Source organism: Peromyscus leucopus, chromosome 5 (genome assembly GCF_004664715.2).
Source record: "Peromyscus leucopus breed LL Stock chromosome 5, UCI_PerLeu_2.1, whole genome shotgun sequence".
Classification (NCBI taxonomy): Eukaryota; Metazoa; Chordata; class Mammalia; order Rodentia; family Cricetidae; genus Peromyscus; species Peromyscus leucopus.
In genome coordinates, this window is record NC_051067.1 from 23,108,853 (window position 1) to 23,132,429 (window position 23,577).

Sequence of the window (23,577 nt, forward strand, 5' to 3'; positions counted from 1 at the left end):
TGACCTTGGTGTTTTGGGGAACCTCAGGAAGCCTGACACCTTGGAAGGAAAACCCAGATATATTTATATATGGTCATGGTATGACCTCTTATCATGGGTTCCAGGCTTTCGAAAGTGGAGATCAGGTTCTCTGCTTTAGACTTACTTGATACATGAAGCTTGTTCACTTACATAGGTCTGTTTGGTAAGCAGAGATGCTGTTTACAAAGCATCCTCCTGAGTTCTCAGGCCAGAAGCTCCAGTCTCATCCTTGGCTTTTGCTTTTTCCTGAAAGGAATTCCTCCAAACGCCTTTGGATTTCTGTTTTCTTCCATCTCCTCCAACTGTCCAGGTTCCTGATGAGCCCGATGTGAAACTGTCTCTCTCCTGTCTGTAATGGCTTCTGCAGACCCAAACCTTCATTTGAGTATTGAAGAATCAAACAAGAAGTTCATGGCAGAAAGTGAAGAACTGGACGACTCCCTCATGACCTGTCACTGGCAGCCTGTGGACACCATCCTGTCTAACGTCCCTGGTGAGCCCCGCCCACCCTCCCCAATATGAGACAAGTATTCACTATGTCCTCCAACTGCCCTATTAATTGTATCTTGCTTTGGCTTTGGAGAAAAAAATTCCAGGAATATATTAGATTCTGAATATATTATTAACTTTTTTTCCCCTGGTACTGGGATTGAGCCTAGAGTCTCGCATGTGTTAGGAAGGCTCTGTACCACTGAGTTATGCCCCCAGCCCTCAGAAACCGTATGGAAATATAAACTTCTGGGACTTCAGTGAGAATGACATGATGATATGATATAAGTAAAGATTACCAGCACAGTTATTCCAGGAAGTGTGTTATCAAGTTGGTTCCAGAAGAATTCACATGACTGATGAGGCAGAAGTCACAAGATGACATTGGAAGGCAGATTTTACAGAGATGGGTTTGCGCTCAAGGGTTGGTGGCCTTTGCTACTGTGTTTTGCTGACTTCCTGTAACAGTAAACTCCCATGGGGAGAAATCAGATGCACATGGGATATAAAATCTCCCTTGGCATCTTGTCTGGCAAATGTCAATTAGAGCTAGATGCTCAATCTTCACTAGCCCTCAGGCTCTGTTTAAGGAAGTTGGTTTAACCACAGAAGGCAACAGAGAGTCATTCAGTTGAACAAGAAGATTCCTAAGCATGAACAACATTCACCTCATCCATCCAATACCTCTCCTCCAACAACAACATGTAAACAACACAAATCCAGTTCCAGGGAATCTGATGCCCTCCTCTTTCTTCTACAGGAACCATATATATATATATTGCATAGATGTACATGCAGGAAAAAACAGATATTCATAAAATAACAAACTATAAAAACCCAAATAGGTTTTATTGTGCTCTGGTTTATTGTTTTGCCTCAAATAGACACTTCAGGGAGACCCCTGGATTGAGGTCATAGACTTGAAAGCTAAAAGCATATGTTTAGGAGGGTTGGTCAGGCCACAAGTAAAGGGATCAGACATCACCTTTGCAAAGGTACTTAGCTCATGCTGAAACCCCTGCTGCTCAGGCCCTCGAAAGCCCCTCAGAAAGCCTGGTGGGCTGTAGCTGCTGCAAACGAAGGCAGGGAGCAGGACTTCCCCACCCCACCCTGTCGCCACTTGCCATTTGAGCCCAGACTTTCCTTCCCATAAGGATTATCTTGAGCATTTTCCCTGACCTCTGCCATAAGATACCCATAGCCCTCTTGTACCATAATGTGACTAAAGAGTCCCCAGACATAGCCATATGCCCCACCCCCAGGGGAGAAACCGTGCCCTCACCTAAGATTATAGTAATGGTCACCAGGTTCCAGGAAGGTGTGTTGAGACTGAATCAGAAAGTTTGCTCTAGGATTTGATAGTGAAATGAAAAAAAAAAAAACACAGACACAAATCAGCAGGGCAAGGATTTAAATTTAGTCAAGTAATCCTTTGTTAGAGAAATGACTACAAATCCATACTGTTTGCATATTTGTTTTGAAGGGACAACCAATTTGATCTCATTTACATCAATCTTGTATAGAAATCAAGGGGGGGGGGACTAAATGCTTATCCAGCATGCATGAAGCAGGCTTGATCCTCAGCGTCCCGTAAATTGGGTATGATGGTGCATACTTACATCCCAGCCCTGGAGATGAGGGGAAAATGAGGCAAGCAGACTCTTTTGGTTGCTGATGCTTGGGTTGAATTGGGTTTTTGAGACATGGTCTCACTATACAGTCCAAGCTGGGCTCAAGGTCATGATCTTTTTGCCTTGAGCTCCCAAGTGCTTAGATTATGGAACTTTAAAAAAATGTGGCTAAATGAAGTTAGAACAAGGAGATACTTTTTGTGTTTTCTCTTGGTTTTTTGAGTCTCACGTTGTCTGTAGCTCAGGCCAGCCTGGAGCTAGAAACCATCCTCACCCCTCCGGGATTGCGGGTGTGAAGCCCCACACCTGGGTCCAGAGAAGTACTTTTTATTTGTAGGCTATCCTGTCTTTCTCGCAGGGATCCAGCTTTGCTCGTGAAGAACAGATGTTTAAGGAGACAACAGAGCCACACTGTGTTCTAGTAAAACATCACTTACATAAGCAGATCAGATTTAGTTCCCAAGATAAAAAGCCTCGAGTGGGTAGAGAGGCTCCCTGGGAAGGCAGTGGCCGAACGGTAGCAACAGACGATGAGAAGGAACAGTTTCAGCTAATGAAAACTTACTTGGCTGCAAAGGAAAACAGAAGTCAAGGAGCCCATGGTTCTAGGGGAAAAAAATTAACCACAGCGCAGGTGCTTTGTGGTGTTGAGATTGTGAATACCTCTTGTGTGGAGAGAGGGGAGGACTCTGAGACCTGACTGGCCACATTATGAACGACTGATAGTCAGTTAGGTTTACCAAGTCCTTGGGCCTGCGGGGAGTCCTTCTGTGGCAAGTTAACAGGGACCTACCTAATTGATGGTGACAAAGTTCTACCTTGGAAGCAGGGTTGGTCATAGATTACCGGCTGTGGGGACCATTACTCTGCCTGGAATTATCTCATCTGTGAGATCAAGGGCAGGCAGTGCTTTTGTGTGAGTGGAGAGGGAAAGCAGAGGCTGTCTTATTCATCGTGATTGATGACCAAGGCCTGGACAACTCTTTTCTAGTGCAGATACGTTTTGCTTTATTAAGAAAGAGGAAACCATTGAGACAGTAGGATGGAAATCCCAGGTATCTGACGAGGTAAATTTAGGAAGGCCTAGACTAGTAGTAGTCAATAGGTCCTTGCTTACTCCCTCTGGGGAGCTGGAATTACTTTTTTTTTGTGTAGCTGTGACGAAAATGCCTGAGAAAAGAGCTTTAGGAGCTCATCTGGTCTCACAGTTTCGGAGGGTTCAGACCACACTTGGTCAGCTTCATGTGCTTGAGCAGAACATCATGGTGATCAAAGCTTGTGACAGAAAAGTTCATCACCTCAGGCCAGACGGGAAGCGGAGAATGAAGAAGGAACTGAGGACCCAGGATGACCTTCAGAGCCATGTCCCCAGAGACATACTTCCTCCAATGCTGTCTCTTAAAGTTTCCAGAACCATGTCAAGCAGCACTACTGTCTGGGTACCAAGCCTCAACCACGCAAATCTGTGGAGGACAGTTCATTTGGATCATAACATGGTGATGGATGGGGGAGACTGCTGAGAGCCACCCCATGACTCTGCTGTGACTGCTGCTGCATCACCATGGTGGCTGGATGCCTTGAGACTGCATTAGTTACTTTTCTCGTGGATATGACAAAAATGGCTGACAGACAAGGAGGGAAGGGTTTATTTGAGCTTTTGCTTCTAGAGAATATAATCCGTCATGGTGTGGGGGGTGTGGCAGGAGCATGGGGTGGTCCGTCACATCATGTCCACAGTGAAGGAGGAGGAGAAGGAAAAAGAGGAAGAGGAAGGGGAGGAGGAGGGAGAGGAGAAGAGGAAAGGGGTGCTGGTACTCAATCAGATTTCTCCTCTTTCTTCAGTACAGGATCCTAGCCCATAGGATGGTGTGATCCACAGGTAGTGTGGGTCTTCTGTCTTCAGTTAGACCTTTTTGGAAATACTCCCACAGCCATACCATGGTGATTCTAAATCCAATCAATTTGACAATGAAAATGACCCATTGCAGAAATCTAATGATATGTCTCCGTTTCTCCTCAATGGGCTATAATTTGGGTTTCAGCAGAAGACTCCCTAAGCTGATCATGTCTCCTGCCCAGCCTCAGCCAACAGTAGGTACCATTTTTGTATGTTAAGACTGCAGGAACCCACTCCCAAAAGGCTGTCTTCTGTCTCTACACAAACACTGTAGTGGTACACACACACACACACACACACACACACACACACACACACACACACACACATAAGTAAGTGCCTGAAAAAAGTTATCTTGTCTTTTGTTTATTTGTTCCAGGTTGGCCCTAAATTCTTAATATTTCTGCCTCAACCTCCTTAGTGCTGGGATTACAGGATTATGTGTCACCACACCCAGCTAAAGTTTTTGTGGCAGTAAAATATACATAAGGTAAAGTTTACTGTGTTAACCATTTTAAGATACATTTCAATAGTTTTAATACATGTGTTATTATGTAATTATCACCACCATCCATATCCTTTCTCTCTCTCTCTCTCTCTCTCTCTCTCTCTCTCTCTCTCTCTCTCTCTCTCTTTCTCTCACACACACACACACACACACACACACACACACACACACATCCCCCGACATCCAGAATTCTCTTCCTGTAGTAATGAACTTGCTTACTTTGGACTTTTCAAGCAAATAGCATCATACAAGCTGCTGCTTTTGTGTTTGATGCATTTTCAGTTGGCATAATATTTTCAAAGTTCATCTGTGTTGCAGCATATGGGAACTTACTTTCTCAGATTGAATAGTATGCCAGTGATTATGCTTGCCACATTGTACTTATTTATCCATGGGTGGGTCTTTGGGTTGTTTCTAACCATTGGTAATTATGAATGATGCTGCTATAAATGCTTAGACATGGTGCCCAAGATGGGCTTCTTAAAGTCAGAGAAGTGTGGGCAAGCAATACACCCATATTCCAGTGTGGAACACCCTTTTTTTTGGCTCTATCAAGCTTATTTATTTTTAATGAAATTGGACAATTTCTAGAATGAGCAATCTGACAAAAATATATCATACTTTACTGATATAATATAGGGAAGATGAATCACTGCTTTAATCACACACAGAAAATATATACACACAAAATCATTATAAAAATTTTATCATTTTAATTGTTTGTGGAACACCCTTGATGTGGGGTAGAAACCAGTGTGTGGAGTGAGAAGACATGAACTGTCTTCAGGGACCAGGCAGATGTGTTTTAGGCCATGACTTTCCAAACTGTGGTTTATAGAACACATGAGTTCTATAAAGAGATGAACAGCTCAAAACAGAGGCTGTTGAAATGTTCAAATTCATCCCAGAAAGGCTGTGTTTTTCCTCTCCATGTTTTTGGGTGAAAGGCTCTGACAATGTGCCGTTTCTAAGCACTTCCCAAATGGACCAGACCATAGAATAAGCCCCTTTACCTGACACACCTAGCTGACATTGGAAAGAGTATGCTAAATTCATGCACTAAAGGTATGTATGTTCTGCAGATGGGATGGCTGTTGACTGCTAACAATCAACATTAAGTTGCATGTAGAAATCAGGCCAGAGTAGAAACCCCTCTAGCAGTGTGGCAGGGCCACAGTGTGGTTGTTGGTTTTTTTGTTTGTTTGTTTGTTTGTTTTGTTTTGTTTTTGTTTTACTCTTTCCTCTTTGGGGGCCTGCCACCCAGCTACCAAATAAACACATGGAAACTTATTCTTTCTTATGAATGCCTGGCCTTAGCTTGGCTTGTTTCTAGCCAGCTTTTCTTAAATTATCCCATCCACCTTTTGCCTCTTGGCTTTTACCTTTCTCTATTTCTGTATACCTTTTCTTTCCTTCCTATTCTGTCTGGCTGTATTGCTGGGTGGCTGACCCCTTGTGTCCTCCTCTCCTTTTCTCATTCGCCTTTTGCTCTCCCTCTTGCATTCTTCTCCTTCTATTCATTCTCTCTGCCTGCCAGTCCCACCTATTTCTCTCTCCTGCTTTGCTCTCAGCCATTCAGCTCTTTATTAAACTATCAGGTGTTTCAGGCAGGCAAAGTAACACAGCTTCACAGAGTTAAACAAATGCAACATAAAAGAATGCAACACATCTTTGCATCATTAAACAAATGTTCCACAGAATAAACAAACGTAACACATCTTTAACTAATATTTCACAACACCACAGAGTCCAAGCAGCATTGTAGTTTCTAATAATTTACTCCATCATGTTTTAAAACAGCATAACTCCAAAACTGTATTCAAAGAAAGTACTTTTTCTCCATCACTGATGATGAGAAGCCCTATTCAGAGAGGAAAGTGGCCTAGAGACATGTGCAGACATTTGAATTTCATGGGATTGAAACCATAAAAGAAGACAACCATTAATATATAGTGGCTAACTGTTTTTCCCTCTGATTAAGACTTGCACTCTCTGTTCATTTCATTTTACATTTAAAGATGACACTTTTTAAAAAAAAGGTTTTTCAAGACAGGGTTTCTCTATGTAGCCCTGGCTGTTCTGGAACTCACTCTGTAGACAGGACTGGCCTCGAACTCAGAGATCTGCCTGTCTCTGCCTCCCAAGTTCTGGGATTAAAGGCCTGTGTCAATACTGCCTGGCTAAATGTGACATCTTAATATTAAAAATAAAATGGGACATAGGCTTGCCAAGGGTGTTCCTCAGTGGTAGATTGGGGACTTAGTATGTTGTCAAGGCCCTGGGTCCCATCCCCAGTACCATGTAAATAACATTTAAAAGAGAATCTGTGGAGTTGCCTCAGCAGGTAAATGTACTTGCCACCAAGCCTGACAACCTGAGTTGATCCTTTGACCCTATAGGACAGAGGGAGATAATAAACCCCCCAGAGTTACAAATCTCCAGAACCAATGCCAAAAGGAAGAGAGACTTCATTTCCTAACAACCTTTACACTTCAGAAATATCATTTTATGAAAACCTTGCTTCATTCTATCAAGGGTTTCATATTGTAGTTTGAATGTTAAATGTCCCCCACCAGCTCGTGTGTTTCAACATTCGGTCCACAGTTCAGTTGGTGGCACTCTTTTGGAAGGTTCTAGAACCTTTAGGAAGTCAATCCTGGCTAGAAGAATGAGTCACAGGGGGGCGGGGGGGGGGTTTTGAGGCCCCATGTCCTCCCTACTTTCTGCTTCCTGACTAAAAAGCTGGTGTGGCCAGCTGCCTCATAACTCTGCTGCCATGCCTTCCTCACCACGACAGACTGTGTCTCCTCAATAAGACAAAATAAGCCCCCGCTCCTTTAAATGGCCTCCAGTTCATTCAGAGCAACAAGAAAAGCCATTGCCACAGCCCTAAGAGTGGCACCTTATGGCCCTCCTCACCTCCGAAGCTGGGGAAAGCGCTGATGGCAAAGAGGGAATTGAGAAAGTGAAGATTTCTCCACACACTGTTCTCTGAAAGTCGCAGAAACAAGGCGAGAGCAACTTGTCCCTGTGAGTCACAAAGGGGGCTTTTGGACCATTCTGGGCACCAGATGAAACAGCTGGAGTGTTCGCCTGTATGTTCTATTCACTGTGAAGACACGGCCTTGCTCCATAGCCCAGGCTAGCCTCTGAATTGGGATCCTTCTGCCTCTACCCACAAGTACTGTTATCTGTGCACTTTAAATAATTTTGAAGTCGTGTGTAATGCTGAGCAAATGCTCTGTTAATAGTCGCCACCCTGTCTGGCTCTGGGAACAAAGACCAGAAGTCTGCACGTGTTCAGTAGAGACAAAATGTTTTTTTCTTGACCGTTTCCTGTCTGTAGCTGGCTGACTCTATGGTGTGGAAGCTGCCTGTCTAAAACATTGTCAGGCTGGCATTTATTCTATTTCCTTTGTTGGGTCCTGGAGATGTACTGATTGTACTGATGGAAAAACACTCGACCACTGAGATGGATCCCCAGCCCTTTAAAAAAAATTTAAAAGAATTTTGAGACAGGATCTTATTACATTGACCAATCAATCTGGTCTTGAACTCACCATGTTAGCCCAAATAGGCCTTGAATTTGTAATCCTCCTGTCTCTGCCTCCAAAATAGCTGAGATTACAAGACTATGCCACGAGGCCCAGTTCATTCCATATTTATAGGAGGGGTGCAAACAAACTACTTGTCTAAATTTCTAGACATAGATTAGTAATTAAATTAAAACTCCTGCCTTTCCTCTTGTTAGTGGGGATTACTCAAGGTGAGGGTACATCAGGAGCACCCCACGGAGAGAGGAACCTAAGTGTCTTCCTCACTTCTCTACCCCGTGGGGGTTCAGATTCAGTGGGTCTCAGATGAAGCCCCAGAATTTGCATTTATGAGTTCCAGAGTCATGCCGAACACCCTGGGGACTGCCAAGGAACAAGAGATGCCCCCACTGATGATCATGCAGTACATGGCTGAGTGTTTGTAGAGGATGATGGGTGGACTGAGATAGAGGGACCCACTTCTCCCCGGGCACGGGGCAGGTGTTAACATTGCCACTGTTTAAATCTGATGGAATCACTGTTAAATATCTGTTTAAATCCCTACCAGCATTACAATAACTTGGATTTTTGTAAATACCCCTTCTGATTCTCATTTTTATATATTCGTGGTGGGGTAGGGTGGGGTGGAGGGCTATGATTTCCTAATGGGTGGTTGTGTCTTGCTTCCCTGATTGCCTTCAGGAAAAGCACTTTCCTTTAAACATCCAGCTGGACCACTCTTGTGCCAATACCAGCTGTTTTGAACACTCCATGGACACTTAGAAACGCTCTGCGGCTAACACCATTGCTTGCTCTGGCTCCTGAAGGAAGAGCAGTCGTGGGAAACGCAGTCTTTGCTATTTTAAACAGCACCAGACGTTTTGCTGTGGCAACCAAGCCTTAGAGAACCCTGAATAACATTGTAAGCATGTCTGCTCAGTCCAGAGGGGGAGTGCTTCCCATACTGCTGCAGCTGGTACTAAAGGAGAATGCAGTGAATGATGCAAATACAAACCCACATTGCATGGGAGGCTTGCTGTGACTGGTCGAATACTCCCCTCCCCTTTCTAGTTATATAGGAACTTCTGTCCACTTGGGGAGTTGGAGGAGAGGCCCAGACATTTGACTGCTGCAGAGAAGGCAGCTGAAGAGTCTGAGGAAATGGCCAGGTGGGAGCAAAGGGAACAGCGGAGGCAGAGAGAGGATGAACAGCAGAAACTGAGAGAGCATAGACGACTGTACAGAGCCAGGTGTGGTGGGTGGCACACGCCTTCAATCCCGGCACTAGGGATCTCTGCAGAGAAAGGTGGATCTCTATCAGTTAGAGGTCTATAGTGAGTTCCAGGCCAGGCAAGACTACACAGCGAGACCCTTTCACAAACAAACAAACAAACAAAAACAAAAGAGAAACTGCAGGCCCTGGTCTCTCAAAGAGTTCTAAAAAGCTGTCAGATCTTCAGGGCCAAGGGTCTTGGGTGCTTCTGGCCTGAAAGCTACACTGGGCACGGTCAAGGATTGAGCAGTCGAAGCTTCACAGATCTACACAAGTGCTACAGCCCCAGGAGAGCAGAGTCCTCTGACCTGCGACCTGTGTGAGAACTGCAACCCTGGAGGGCCCCACCTGCTGCTGTGCCTGCCTACCTGCTGCCAATTGCTCACTGCCTTCAAATGCCAAGGGCTACAAAAGTTACCACATCCCACCACTTGAACTCTTTCTCCTTGCTTTCCCACAGTTTCCATCTGGGTAGAGCAAACTGACCCCAGCCAGCTGGTTGATAACAGTCCCAACAAGAATCCCCCATCTCTACAATCCCAGAGGCTTTGAAGAGTTCTACTTTGTTATCTCTTTCTTCCCAAGGTATCTCTGGAGTTCTAGATATGTTAGAGAGTGTCCATTTGTCTCTACCCACCTTTGAGATGACCTTTTGGTCACTCTCTGGCTTTGAGAAAAGGAAGAGTATTCAATGGACTTTGTAGAAAAAGAAATATGTTAAGGAATGTAATGATTCTGTCTCTGTCCCACTAGTCAGCTTCCAAATAATGACATGGAGACTTATTATTAATTATGAAAGCTTGGCCTGTAGCTTAGGCTTGTTGCTAACTGGCTTTTATAACTTAAATTAATTCACTTCTATTAATCTACTTTTTGCCCTATGGCTTTTTACCTTTTTTAAAAATTCTATATGTCTGACTTCCTCCATGTCTTGTTTGTGTTCTCTCCTTTCTTCTTCCCAGTGCTCCCTTTGCCCTGAAGTCCTGTCTATACCTCTTGCCTAGCTATTGGCCATTCAGCTTTTTATTACACCAATCATAGCAATATACCTTCACACAGTGTACAAATATCTCACAACAAAGGAAGGGGTAATTTGTATCCCAATACTCTAACTAGGGATCTAACTGGGTGGTAGAGCTTGAGCTTAGCATGTACAAGGCCATCTGTTCTACTTTAGACACTAGCATCAGAAAAGGAATTCTGGTGTATCTTCATGTTTACTAGTCTTGAAGACTCAAAAGAAGACCATGCCAGAGCCCTTCAGTATTTAGTCACAGTACGCCAAAGCTTTCTCCAGTCAGTCAGGCTCAGAATTGGCAAAGACTTCTGTAAGTGGATGTTTCCTATCATGACCACCTGTTTCCTATCCTGGCAGCTGCTTCTAAATTACCACACAGAGATGTAATATTAATTACAAATGCTTGGCCGATAGCTCAGGCTTGTTACTAGCTAGCTCTTACACTTAGATTAACCAATACTTCTTATCTATGTATAGCCACATGGCTTGGTACCTTTTCTCAGTATGACTTTCTCATCTTGCTTCTCTCTGTTTTGCCAGCAACTCCTCTGACTCCGCCCTTCCTCATCCCTTCGTTCTCAGTTTGACTCTCCCACCTAACTGTATCCCATTCAGCTATTGGCCAGTCAGCTTGTTTGTTAAACCAATCACAGCAACATATATTCACACAGTATAAAGGAATATTCCGCAGCAGACTTCCTCCAGTCTGAGTGCAAGTATTGACAGTGTATGCAAGTACCAGTGTTTACCACGGATTGATCAGTGTGTGCAAAAACTAGCAAGTGCAGCTCCCTCCTTCAAGAGTGGAGTGGTATTTGCTCCGGCCATGACCTTGGGCTATAGGACCCGAAGGAGGTGGTGCTTCTTGCCAGTGTACATGACCTCTTGAAAGGAAAGGGAGAAGGGCCACAGGCCCCTTCTCCTCCCTGCTGCCTACTTCCTGGTCTGATCAAACTGCCAGGTGGATTGGCTCCCAGTCAGATCAGAGGACGACTTCTGCTGTCTACTCCGTTCTGTAATCATGAGTATATTTCCTCGGTTTATAGCTTTATAAATCCCTATTGCCCATTAAATAGACTCACGTGGATTGATCTTAACACAAGTGGTTTACAGCCTGAGACGGCTGGTTCTCAGGCCCCCACACAGTCTAGTTGACCCCACCTCCTGTGCTGTACATAATAAACACACCGAGGTTCTGGGCTGTCCAGTAGGAGATGCTCTCCATCTGAGCAAGCATAGCCACCTGATGCCAGTTTTTTCTTTATTCCTTTGATGCCCCCAGGATTTTCAGGACCAAGCTAATTCAGGATACAATACAGCAGAGCAGAGAGCCTCCAGTTAGGAACGAAGTCAAGCTATCATATGACCTTCACTCTGTGAGACCAGGCCTGATGCTGTGCTGTTGAACTGTGAAATGATGATACATTTATGTTTTGAGGAGTTTGTTAAAAAAACAAAAAGATAAACATAAACAAAAATGATATGAAACTAATATAGACCCTGACATAAAAGGATATTTTCAGTATATTTTTCTTTTATCATTTGAGCTTTGGGGGCAGAGGTGGGGGGATATGGCTGTATGGACAGAAGATACAGATAACTACTTCTGAACCCCTGCATTCTGATAAGTAAGACACACTGATTTCAAGAGGACCCAAAGAACTGGAGGACCTGTGTTGTCAGGTGTGATGCTGCAGATGTTACCAACAAAGCTGCATCTGGATGCTCAAGGCCATGTGCAGAGATGCCTCTGCTGGGAGCCTCTGAGAGCCAGACAGAGACAAACTATATGAGTGCCAAGAAGCTCAAAGGAAGAGCCATGCAGACTAAGAAACAGACATGTGCTTAGAGAAACTGAGCTCTGGTCCCTCTACCATAGCTTGTGGAGTTCTTTTCCAGAAGGAAAGACCTCAGGGTCAATATGAATGACAGGAGCTTTCAAAGAAGTTGAGAAAATCATTTTCAGGAACTGAGGACTATTGTAGAAATTATTTTAAGGTGTGTTACTTTTATTTTTGTGTAGTGGTAACGCCCGCATTACCGATACCCGTTTACCATGTCTGAGCGAAGGGCTGCGGATTAAAAAATAGAGACAAGAGACAGCGGGTCATTCGTACGATTGGATGTCGAATGCCGTTTATTGAAAGAGGGAAGAAACCTTAAATACAGGCTTACAGCACAAATGGAGGAACCCCCGGAGGGCAGAAGTTCGCTACCAATGGTCTACATTCCAGACCCAATGTTCTATATTCTTGCATCTAAGTTGTTACCGCCCAAAATGCAGGATACACAAACAAGGAACTTCCCTTAAGCATTCAGAAGGGTGGATACCGGCAGGGAATCTGAATAGGGAGGACATCTGGTCAAGGTCAGCAAGCAAGGCCGCAGCCACTCCCAGTCGGGGGCCATGGCCCATGGCGCCCACATTTTTGTTGTATTTGTGTAAGTCTGTGAAAAAGATCCATTACTAGCCAAGACCACTTGGAGCTTCATGAGCGGTTGGAAAGATGGAAGCTGTGTTACTGTGCCTGTCTAAAACACCTGATGGTCTAATAAAGAGCTGAATGGCCAATAGTGAGGCAGGAGAAAGGATAGGTGGGTCTGGCAGTCAGAATATATAGAGGGAGAAATCTGGAAGGAAAAAGAAGTAGCCAGAGAAGGAGGAGGACTCCAGGAGCCAGCCACCCAGCTACACAGCCAGCCATGGAGTAAGAGTAAGATTTATATAAGAGAACAGGAAAAGCCCAGAGGCAAAAGGTAGATGGGATAATTCAAGGAAAGCTGGCAAGAACCAAGCCAAGCTAAGGCCAGGTATTTATAATTAAGAATAAGCCTCCATGTGTGATTTATTTGGGACCTGGGTTGTGGGCCCCCAAAAGAACAAAAACAACCAAGAACAGAGGACAAATAGAACCTTATTGTTGGAAGTGCACATTGATGGTCAAGAACATTAATTCATTAAAAGTCCATACATTTATACTTCCTAATGAAATTCCATGCTTTCAAAAACAAGGAGAAAGCTACAGAAGATTCTAAAGAGAGAGAATAGAAAGCTTTCCTCAGAAAAAAGAAAAATCTCATTGGTGCCAAATTCTTCCTTAGGGACACTTGGTGCTAACAGTGACCAAAGCGAAGTTGCAATGGGACTTAGTTTAAATTCATCTTTATCTATAATTGAAGAATGGAAATGAAAACCACAAGCAGTTTGCACCACCTTCAGAACACTTATTAAATGATTACTCAAAGATGTACTCCAACCATATAAAATATTAATCCAAGGAAAAGCTAAATGGAATATAAGAAAATTACAGCAAATAAATAATGTACACTCCTAGAGAAGTCTAAGTACTACTAATGGCCTTGCTTTTGAAGTTTCTGGTAATAATTAAGAAAATGTCCCTAAAAGCTCAGATAAAGGCTGGGTAAATATGGTAAAACTTCTCTTCTTGCCTTAAATAAGAAGGACCGGAGAGATGGCTCAGCAGTTAAGAGCACTGGCTACTCTTCCAGAGGACCCAGATTTGATTCCCAGCAACCACATGGTGACTCAAAACCACCTGTAACTTCCACCTCTTTCTGACCTCTGTGGACACCAAGCATGTATGCATGGCACAGCTATATATTCAGGGAAACACTCATGAATGTAAAATTTAAAATAAACTAAAAAAAAAAAATACATATGAGTGCTGTGGGATGTTCTGTATGTCAAATATGTTGCTCTGATTGGTTAGTAAATAAAACACTGACTGGCCAGTAGCCAGGCAGGAAGTATAGACAGGACAAATGGAGAAGAGAATTCTGGGAAGTGGAAGACTAAGGCTGAGAGACACTGCCAGCCTCTGCCATGACAAGCAGCACATGAAAATGCCGGTAAGCCATGAGCCATGTGGCAAGGTATAGATTTATGGAAATGGGTTAATTTAAGATATAAGAACAGTTAAAAAGAAGCCTGCCATGGCCATACAGTTTGTAAGCAAAATAAGTCTCTGTGTTTACTTGGTTGGGTCTGAGCAGCTGTGGGACTGGCGGGTAACAGAGATTTGTCCTGACTGTGGGCCAGGCAGGAAAACTCTAGCTACATATGAGAGAAAAGTTCCTTTTTCCTTTCTTTCTTTTCTTTCTTTTTTTTTTTTTTTTTTGGTTTTTAGAGACAGGATTTCACTGTGTAGTTTTGTTGCCTGTCCTGGATCTCGCTCTGTAGCCCAGGCTGGCCTTGAACTCACAGAGATCCGCCTGGCTCTGCCTCCTGAGTGCTGGGATTAAAGGTGTGCCCCCCCCCAGCCCTTTTTTCTAATCTTTTAAAGATATGTTTTTTGCAATGTGTGTGTCCATGTTTGTGTGTGTACACGTGTGTGTGCATGTGCATGAACACCTGGGCTTATGTGCAAAGACTAGAAGGAAGCCCCAGGTTCTCTCCTCCATCACTTCCCACTGGCTCCTTTGATGTAGACTCTCTCCCTGAAGGTGGGGATCTGCTAGGCTGGAAAGCAACAAGCCTGAGATTCTCCTGTCTTCAGCCTCCTTGGAGCTGGGGTTACAGGATGCCCATCTGGTATGTGGGTGCCAGCTATCTGAACTCCTGTCCTCATGATGGCATAGGAAACTCTCCTAACTATGAACCACCTCTCTAGCTCCTTTTTTTGATTCTTATGAAGGTTTTTTTCCTATTAAACTAGCTACAGTGTCATTTCTATGCTAATTCTAAGACTGATAATGGATATCCTTACCATTGCCTTCAGAAATTTCACTTTTTAAGAATAACATGTTTAGGGGCTGGAGAGATGGCTCAGTGGTTAAGAGCACTGGCTGCTCTTCCAGAGGACCCAGGTTCAATTCCCAGCACCCACACGGCACCCACACGGCACTCACAACTATCTGTAATTCCTGTTACAGGGGATCTGACACCATGGCAAAAACATCAATGCACATAAATATGAATAAATAAATTATTTTTTAGAAAAGAATAACATATTTTTGGTAGAGTTTTGGTGAGTGGTTGTAGCTGACTTGTGTGAATCACCTCATGAACCCTCTTATTCCTTTGCTTCTTTGGAACAAAACAAAATTCATGGGCATTCTGATAGGAATTTCAGACAGCCTGATCTTGCTGATGTCACAGGGGAGGGGTGTGTGTGTTGATACTTCTGGGGATGTCCCTTCACCCTAGAGAAGTCTTCCTGGAGTTTGTAGAAATGGACACCTTCTTGCTGTCTCTTCCTGCTGTGGGATGTTCTGTATGTCCTGTTCTTGGGTTCCTCGTGGCTTTACCCAGCAGGTCCGCATAGAAGATGATTAGGACCAGGGGCCTAAGTGCAGATGTCTGAGATGGTCTGCACTTGGCTGTGCTGTGGAATGGTCTGTATGTCAAGTTGCTCTGATTGATCAATAAATAAAACCTGATTGGCCAGTGGCTAGGCAGGAAATATAGGCGGGACTAACAGAGAGGAGAAGTAAAAGAACAGGAAGGCAGAAGGAGTCACTGCCAGCTGCCGCCAGGACAAGAAGCATGTGAAAATGCCAGTAAGCCACGAGGCAAGGTATAGATTTATGGAAATGGATTAATTTAAGCTATAAGAACAGTTAGCAAGAAGCCTGCCATGGCCATACAGTTTGTAAGCAATATAAGTCTCTGTGTTTACTTGGTTGGGTCTTAGCGGCTGTGGGACTGGTGGGTGATAAAGATTGGTCCTGACTGTGGACAAGGCAGGAAAACTCTAGCTACATCTCTCCTGGCACCACTGAGCACTCCATGGCTCTGCAAACTGCACACTTTCTGCTTCGAAGTTTCAACTTCTTTTTGTTTTGTCAAAGTTACAGTTTCTAGTTCCCATTCTTCCGTGGCTTTGGAGATTCATGAAAGATAATGGTCAACTATTAGTACTTATTTGCAATGTGAAAAAGATCCCCAACTAGCCAAGACCACTTGGAGCTTCATGAGTCCATGGTATTGCATTTAGAAAGATGGACTCCTGCAAAACAATCCCTTAGGAGCTTACTCTGGAAATTCACAGCAGAAAGGAAAGAACTCAGAGCCATCAAGAAATGCCAGAAAACTGGGCTGCCCAAATGCACTAAGAAAATGTTACATCAACAGTCCCACATATGTCAGAGTGGGACATCTGAAAATGCAAAACAGTAAGAGTACCATAGACAACATGTGCAAATATTGTGATGGTACCCGGGGAGGGTTTTGTAAGAGCGATGGGCTGGGAAACCCCAATATTCTGATAGCTTTCAGGACATGTTCCAGCAGCTATCGCTAGCCCCCATCCCTGGGATCTGTTTTGGTTCTTCTATCACTGATCTGCCATACCTCTGTGGCTCCTTGAAAGATGGGCCTTTCTCTCTCCCTCTCAGTGTATGGCAGAATACAGGTATACAGCAAATAGCAGCCGGTTCTCTCTCTCTCTCTCTCTCCCTCAATTAGTGTGGGACAGAAGACAGATACATAGCAAGTAGCAGCAGCCAGCAGCCTCTCTCATACACTCAGAGGACACTGGCAAATCTGGACTGAGTCCAAACCCTCATTGTGGTATTTCAGGCCATCACCATCTCTTCCAACCATTTCGCCAGATTCATGGATCCTCCTAACCTCAACCAGGATTTCAGCGGATTCCAGCTTCCTGTGGATGTTACACTCAAATGGATGTAAGAGATCGGAGCTTCAGGCCAAACTTTCAGCTCAACCCTTTTTTTTTAAAAAAAACAAAACAGTTCTCCAAAATATGGTTCTGATTGTCAGAGTGATGGCAAGAGATGCAATATATTAATATTTGCACATGGGGTTGCTTAAACGAAGCTTCCTGATACCAAGACGCTGTCAATGGAATACAGTCACTTCAAAGACCACAAACTGGAGCTACTGTAGAAACAAAGGGTTTTCTTCTTGAACTGTTTCTTGGTAGATTTTTTCATAATGTTAGATGGATCCCAATATTGTGTGATTCTCCTCCCCTTTACTCTTTTCTTAATTATTTTTTTCCAGACTGTGCGATACTAAGGAAACCCGTAATGCCTTTCCATTCCTGTATGGAACAGGATGTCCACATACTGTCTAATGAATAAACTTTCATGTTTTCTAAGATTAAAAATATATACACAAAGACCACATGTATGTATGTAATGTATATATACAGACACATATAGCACCAACATGGCTGGAGAAAGAGGAGAGGGAGTCAGAGACAAAGGTGAAGAGGGAGGGGGGGGCTACAGATCCCGTCAAGGTTGTAGGCTTTAGTCTGAGTTCATAACTTTTAGATAAAAAAAGATACAGGTTCTTGAAATATCAGATTTGCGGTTTTCTAGCATCACATTAGTTACAACATGGATAACGGGACAAAAGGAGGTCTTAGGAGCGCCTTTAGAATATGGTTGCAGGAGGCCAAATGATGGATGCAGAGTGGTGTGGAAAGAGCGGTATCAGGAACACAGCAGGATGCAGGCTCAGTGTGCCCTGGTTTGTGGGGCAATGGAGGAGTCTGGGTTACCTTGGGATATGTTGACTTTTAAGGTCACAATGAGACATTCAAGAGGAGATGTTTGTTTCTTGAGACAAGGTCTTATTGTGTAGCCCTGTAGACCAGGCTGGACTTGAACTCACAAAGATCCTCTTGCTTCTGCTGAGCCTAAAGGCATGCTCACCATGTCCAGTTCTTCCAAGGATAGACACACACGTTGGAAGGGAATTAAAGTTTGGCAAGTTTAAATTTGGGGCTTACTGTATGGGGGAGATGGCTCAGTGGGAAATGGCCCTTGCTGTCAAGCCTAACCACCTAAATCCCATCCCTGGAGACCACATGATGACCGGCGTTTGATTTCCTGGAGCCTATATGCTGGAAGAAGAGAAATGACTCTCACAACCTGTCCTCTGACCACCAAACTATGGCATACATGTCCCGTCCCCCGTCCCCACCCCCACCCCCACCCCCCCACCCCCCCCCCCCCCGCAGTAAATAATTTAAAGAAAAATTTTAATGTAGGGAATTTCTGCGTATGGGTTGCAGCTGTGAGGAAGTCATGTATACCAGGCAGAAACTCTGGCCTAGGGGCTGGCAGTGTTCTCTATACAGCCTGCAAGCTAGCTACAACCTGTATCAGGCTGTTTCTCACCGTTGAATGGAATACCTTTGGCCAGATCTCTTATGAGAGCAATCATTTGGGTTGGGCATGTAGTTCAGTGGAAGAGAGCTTGCCTATCATGCTTGAAGCCCTGGTTTGATCATGAAAGAAAGAGAAAAGAACAAGCAAGGAAAAATATGAGTTTATGAGGGCCATTCTCGTTCAAACCACAACACAATCCTCTTCATGTGTTTTGATGGTTGAGAAAACACTCCCAAGTGGTGTGTGTGTGTGTGTGTGTGTGTGTGTGTGTGTGTGTGTGTGTGTGTGTGTGTTGGGCAGGGTCTCGTGTAACTCAGGCTGGCCGTCAACTTGCTGTGTAGCTAAGGGTTACCTTGAACTTCTGATCCTCCTGCCTCCACCTCTGCTAATCCAGCCTCAGCTTCTGAGTGCTGGGATCACAGTGTGCACCTCTAGCCTACATTTTGCTAGTGATTATTTTTTAATTAGCATGTAAAGGAATAAGTTTCATTATGGCATTTTCTTCAGTTTTTTAAACTACTTATTTATTGGGTAGGGGAAGTTAGGTATACATGCCATAGTGTACATGTGGAGATCAGAGGGCAACTGAGGGGTATCACTTTGCTCCTGCTGTGGGAGGTCCAGGGATCGAACTCAGGGACATCATGTTTGGTAGTAAGAGTCCCGACTCTCCGAGCCATCTTGCTGGACCCAATATGTCATTTTCACGCTTTGATTTTGTTGATTCTCCTTATCCCCTTGTGCTGGTCAGTTCTTGGCAGCTTGACCCAAGCTAGAGTCACCTGAGAAGAGGGAACCTCGATTGCGGGGCTGCCTCCATCCAATTGGCCTGTGGCCGTGTCTGTGGGGGTCTTTTCTTGATCGGTGGTTAATAAGAGGGAGCCTGGATCACCATGGGTGGTACCCACTCCTGGGCAAATGATTCTGGCTTGTGTAAGAAAGCAGGTTTGGCAAGCCATGAGAAGAAACCACGATCTGTGCCCTCTGTATCCCTGCTCTAGTTCCTGCCTCCAGGTTCCTGCCTTGAGCTCCTGCCCCAGCTCTCCTAGATGACGGACTGTATGCACCCCGTAGGCTGAAAGATTCCCTTTCCTCCCTCAGAGTCCCTTTCGGCTATGATGCTTACCCTAGCCACTGAAATCAAATTAGGTTGCCCCTCTTCTCCACAATATCCTTACCCTGCCTTGTGCCCTTCTCCCCAAGCCGTCTCTTTTCAGCTGTCATGTTCCAGCTGCTCTATTGTGCCCCATCCCCTGACTCAAAACCTCTTTTTTCCCATCTGTGGTCCCTTTTCTGGTTATATGATGTCTATCCAGGCTCACACTCACACATATATATTTATATACATAAATTAGAAGCTAGGCTCCACATAGGAGAGATACCATATGGTATTTATCTTTCTGTATCACTTATTATAACAGTGTACTGATATTTTATCTGTGCACCCCAAAAAATTATCTGAGGATCAGAGGAAAAAGCCAGCCACTATATTAACATAGAAGTCAGGCAATGGTAGCACACACCTTTAATCCTATCACTTGGGAGGCAGAGATAGGTCTGGATCTCTGTGAGTTCAAGGCCACACTGGGAACAGAGCCAGGCATGGTGGTACATACCTTTAATCCCAGCACTAACAATAAAGGTCTGGAGGTCTGTATAGACAGACAGGAAGTGACAGAGCTGGGCAGGAAGAAGAAGTGATGTAGCTGGGTGGAAAGAGAAAATGAGATGGCAGAACAGAAAGGCATATAGGTGTGGATACACAGGAAGTAGGTCTCTTTGGTGGAGGATCTCCAAGTGGTAAGAATGTGGCTGGCTTCTTTCTGCTTTTCTGATCTCTCAGCTTTTTACTCCAATATCTGGCTCCAGGTTTTTATTAATAAGACTGTTTAGCAATTCATCTACGTAAGAGTATCCAGAGCCATTCACTTTTCTGCAAATTTCCTTTTATGACTAAATTAATTCCATTTTGCATTTAAATCACATTTTCACTAGCCATTCATCCATTGAGGAAAATCTAGTCTGGTCCCATTTTCCTTGCTATTGTGAGTAAAGTAGAAAGATGCATAGTATGTAGCCGGGCAGAGACTCCTTTAGGTACCGGAACAAGTGGTGTTTTAGAACACACCCACCTCTTGCTTCATCTGTCCCCGCCTCCCAGTTGCCCTTCTGCTGGCTTTTGGGTCATTTCTGGTTCATCTTTGGTCTCACCCTGCCCCACTCAATCCAAACCAGCCTTGGATGAGTGAATGAACCGAATCTAGAGCACTGATAGAAATACAGCCATGTGCCACTTATCACTCAGGGATATGCTGTAAAATGTGTCACCAAGCAGTTTCATCCTTGTGCAGACACCACAGAGTGACTTGTGTAACCTAGATGGCATCGATCAATCACTACCCCTGCTCTTGACACCATTAAGATAAACTAGCCATGAGATTTGCTGCCCACATAATGCGGCCTCTTCCTTCCTTCCTTCCTTCCTTCCTTCCTTCCTTCCTTCCTTCCTTCCTTCCTTCCTTCCTTCCTTCCTTTCTTTCTTTCTTTCTTTCTTTTTAGATAGAAGGTTTATGCTTTAAAGTAACAACACAAAAGATAAAGATGGCATTGTAAATACACAAACAAGTAGCAGATTATTGTGTGTCCATCTTCATATGTGCTGTAGTTCTTTACAGGGTAGGTAGGAGGTGTCTTTGTGCCTCGTTGCCACAAGAGGGATGCTTTGGGCTGATGTAACAGACTTGGCAAAAATGAAGATATTCTAAAGAGAGACAGTGTCTCCCAATCTATCAGACTACTGAAACATTAGACTCTAAAGAAATGAGACTTCCCCCCTTCTGAATCTCGCTCTGGGAGAAGAAGGTCCCAGCCAGAGGGGAACTTGTCTCCGGGAAAGAAATTTCACAGAGTTCTAACAGCTTCACAGTCCACTGACAGGGTGAGCCTGAAGCCCAGACAGTGGTGGGCCACACCTTTTGGGGACTGCTAGATGTGTATAGCCTTGGTCCTCGATTTAGATGTTAATCTCACTCGGGACCCCAAAGATGGACTTGGGAGGGGTCACCTGCTCACTTTGTTCTCGCCAATGTGGCCACGTTGAATAAATCTCCTTTTCCAATTTCCACTGTTATTGGACTCTTCTAATTGGCTTTTCAAGGATGGGTGGCTGAACCTGGGTTGAGCCACAGGCTATGACACCCCGAATCAGAGATGCTAGGATGGCTGCTAATGTCATTAAGCAGTAAGAACTTTTCAGCTTCATGATAACCTCCTAGAGTCACTGTGTTTAATTCACTGTTGTTGTATTGTTTTGAGACAAAGTCCCACTCTGTAGCCCAGGCTGGCCTTAAACCTTTAGCAGTCCTCTTACCTCAGCCTCTTGAGTGCTGGAATTGTGATGTGAGTTATGCGCAACTCTGGGCAGTCCCTTGTTAATCATAACAGCATTACACCAGATGTGGCAGCATGTCAACATGGGAAGTCATCTCTGTGATAGGACAGCAAGCCCTCTGGGTAGTGATATAGCAGAAATGGTGCAATTTGTATCAGATGGTACAGTTTTTTAACTGGGAAGCTTATGGGACAAACTATACGTAGAATTACAGGTTGCTTGCTTTGTTACTCTGATTTTGGGAGGGAGACCATCTTCAGGGCGAGGTCAGTGGAGGAGGCTGGAAATCTGGGAGTGGAGAAAACCTGAAGCAGTCATGGCATGTGGTGGTGGTGGAAATGTTTAGAAAATGGCGCATCCTTGTAAGAGCCCCGGTGGTAGCGAGACCAAGTGAGGCAGCCGGCAGTGATGGTGCCCAGCCTGATACAGCAGTGCTTAGGGCAGGAATAGAGATGCTGGACACCTGAATCCATCCTGAGACTACTCATGTCCAGATCGATGTAACCAGTAAGTAAAAGGGAGAAAGCTGGAGAAGGTTGGCCAAAAAGAGATTTATGTGGGAGATCATCAGAAGGAAATGGAACCGTTTTCCTTAAAAATGGAGTGGGAGGCAGTTTTAAGAAGTGAGTGTCTCAGCCTGGAGGTGGTGGCACACACACCTTTAATCCCAGCACTTGGGGGCAGGGGAGAGGCAGGTGGATCTCTGTGAGATTGAGGCCAGTACAGAGGGAGTTCTAGGATAGCCAGGGCTGTTACACAGAGAAACCTTGTCTCAAAAAAACAAAACAAAACAAACAAATGAAGAAGGTGGAGGAAGAGAAAAAAGAAGAAGAAAGAGGAGGAGGAAGAAAAGAAGAAGAGGAGGAGGAGGAGGAGGAGAAGAAGGAGAAGGAGAAGAAGAAGAAGAAGAAGAAGAAGAAGAAGAAGAAGAAGAAGAAGAAGAAGAAGAAGAAGAAGAAGAAGAAGAAGAAGAAGAAGAAGCATCTGTCTTGCCCTCTGTTTTCATGATGGCCAAACAGAAAAGCAAAGGGTCTTTTCCTCTCACCTCTTCAATTCCTGCCTGAGATGAGATGTAGGTTTTCTCTTTGCTGGCTGCCAGGCTGGGCTGTTAGCAGTTTGGAGATGGTGCCAACAGGAATCTCCGGAAACAGCTGCCTTCCCGGAGTTCTCTTGCTTGGAGATCTGAAGTTGTGTGCTCCTTTGTCTTGTCAGCATGCTAAGATTTACTGATCTGTGTTAAAATACTATTTAGAGAACTACTTCCTTGGAGGTCCCTTTTCTTACATAGAATGGACACCATGTAATGACGATACACTTGCTGCTGTTTCGGTTTTTTTCCTCTTGGTTAATCTGTCTTTTATCAACAGGGATCTGTGCCTACCATGAACTCTCAAGGGTTGAAAAATGAAGCTGTATTTCTCCTTTTCACACACAAGGTGAGAAAAATGAAACCAGGGAGAGACGAAGAAAGAAGGAGAAATAAGGGGTTAAACATGTGTAAATTGGGATAGCAGACGCAGTTAGGCAAACTTTATTTTATTTGTACTTTAATAAATAAAGCTTGCCTGGAGATCAGAGGGAAAAGGCCAGCCATTATAACAAAGAAGTCAGGCAGTGGTAGCACACGCCCTTCATCCTATCACTTAACAGGCAGTGTAGTGGGTAGCCATTCCAACTTGGTTCTGGAAGTTCCAACCCCCATTGAGACTCTGG

The 23,577-nt window shown here is 44.3% G+C and overlaps 1 protein-coding gene across 1 annotated transcript in view; it reads left to right on the top strand.

Moving 5' to 3' along the window:
• C5H6orf52 (chromosome 5 C6orf52 homolog) overlaps positions 1-23,272 on the top strand; it is a 32,226-nt gene extending 8,954 nt beyond the window's left edge. The window contains 2 exon segments of the mRNA XM_037206446.1: positions 389-514; positions 23,232-23,272. Coding sequence (XP_037062341.1) covers positions 389-514; positions 23,232-23,272 — 167 coding nt within the window.
• Positions 23,273-23,577: the final 305 nt, after the last annotated feature.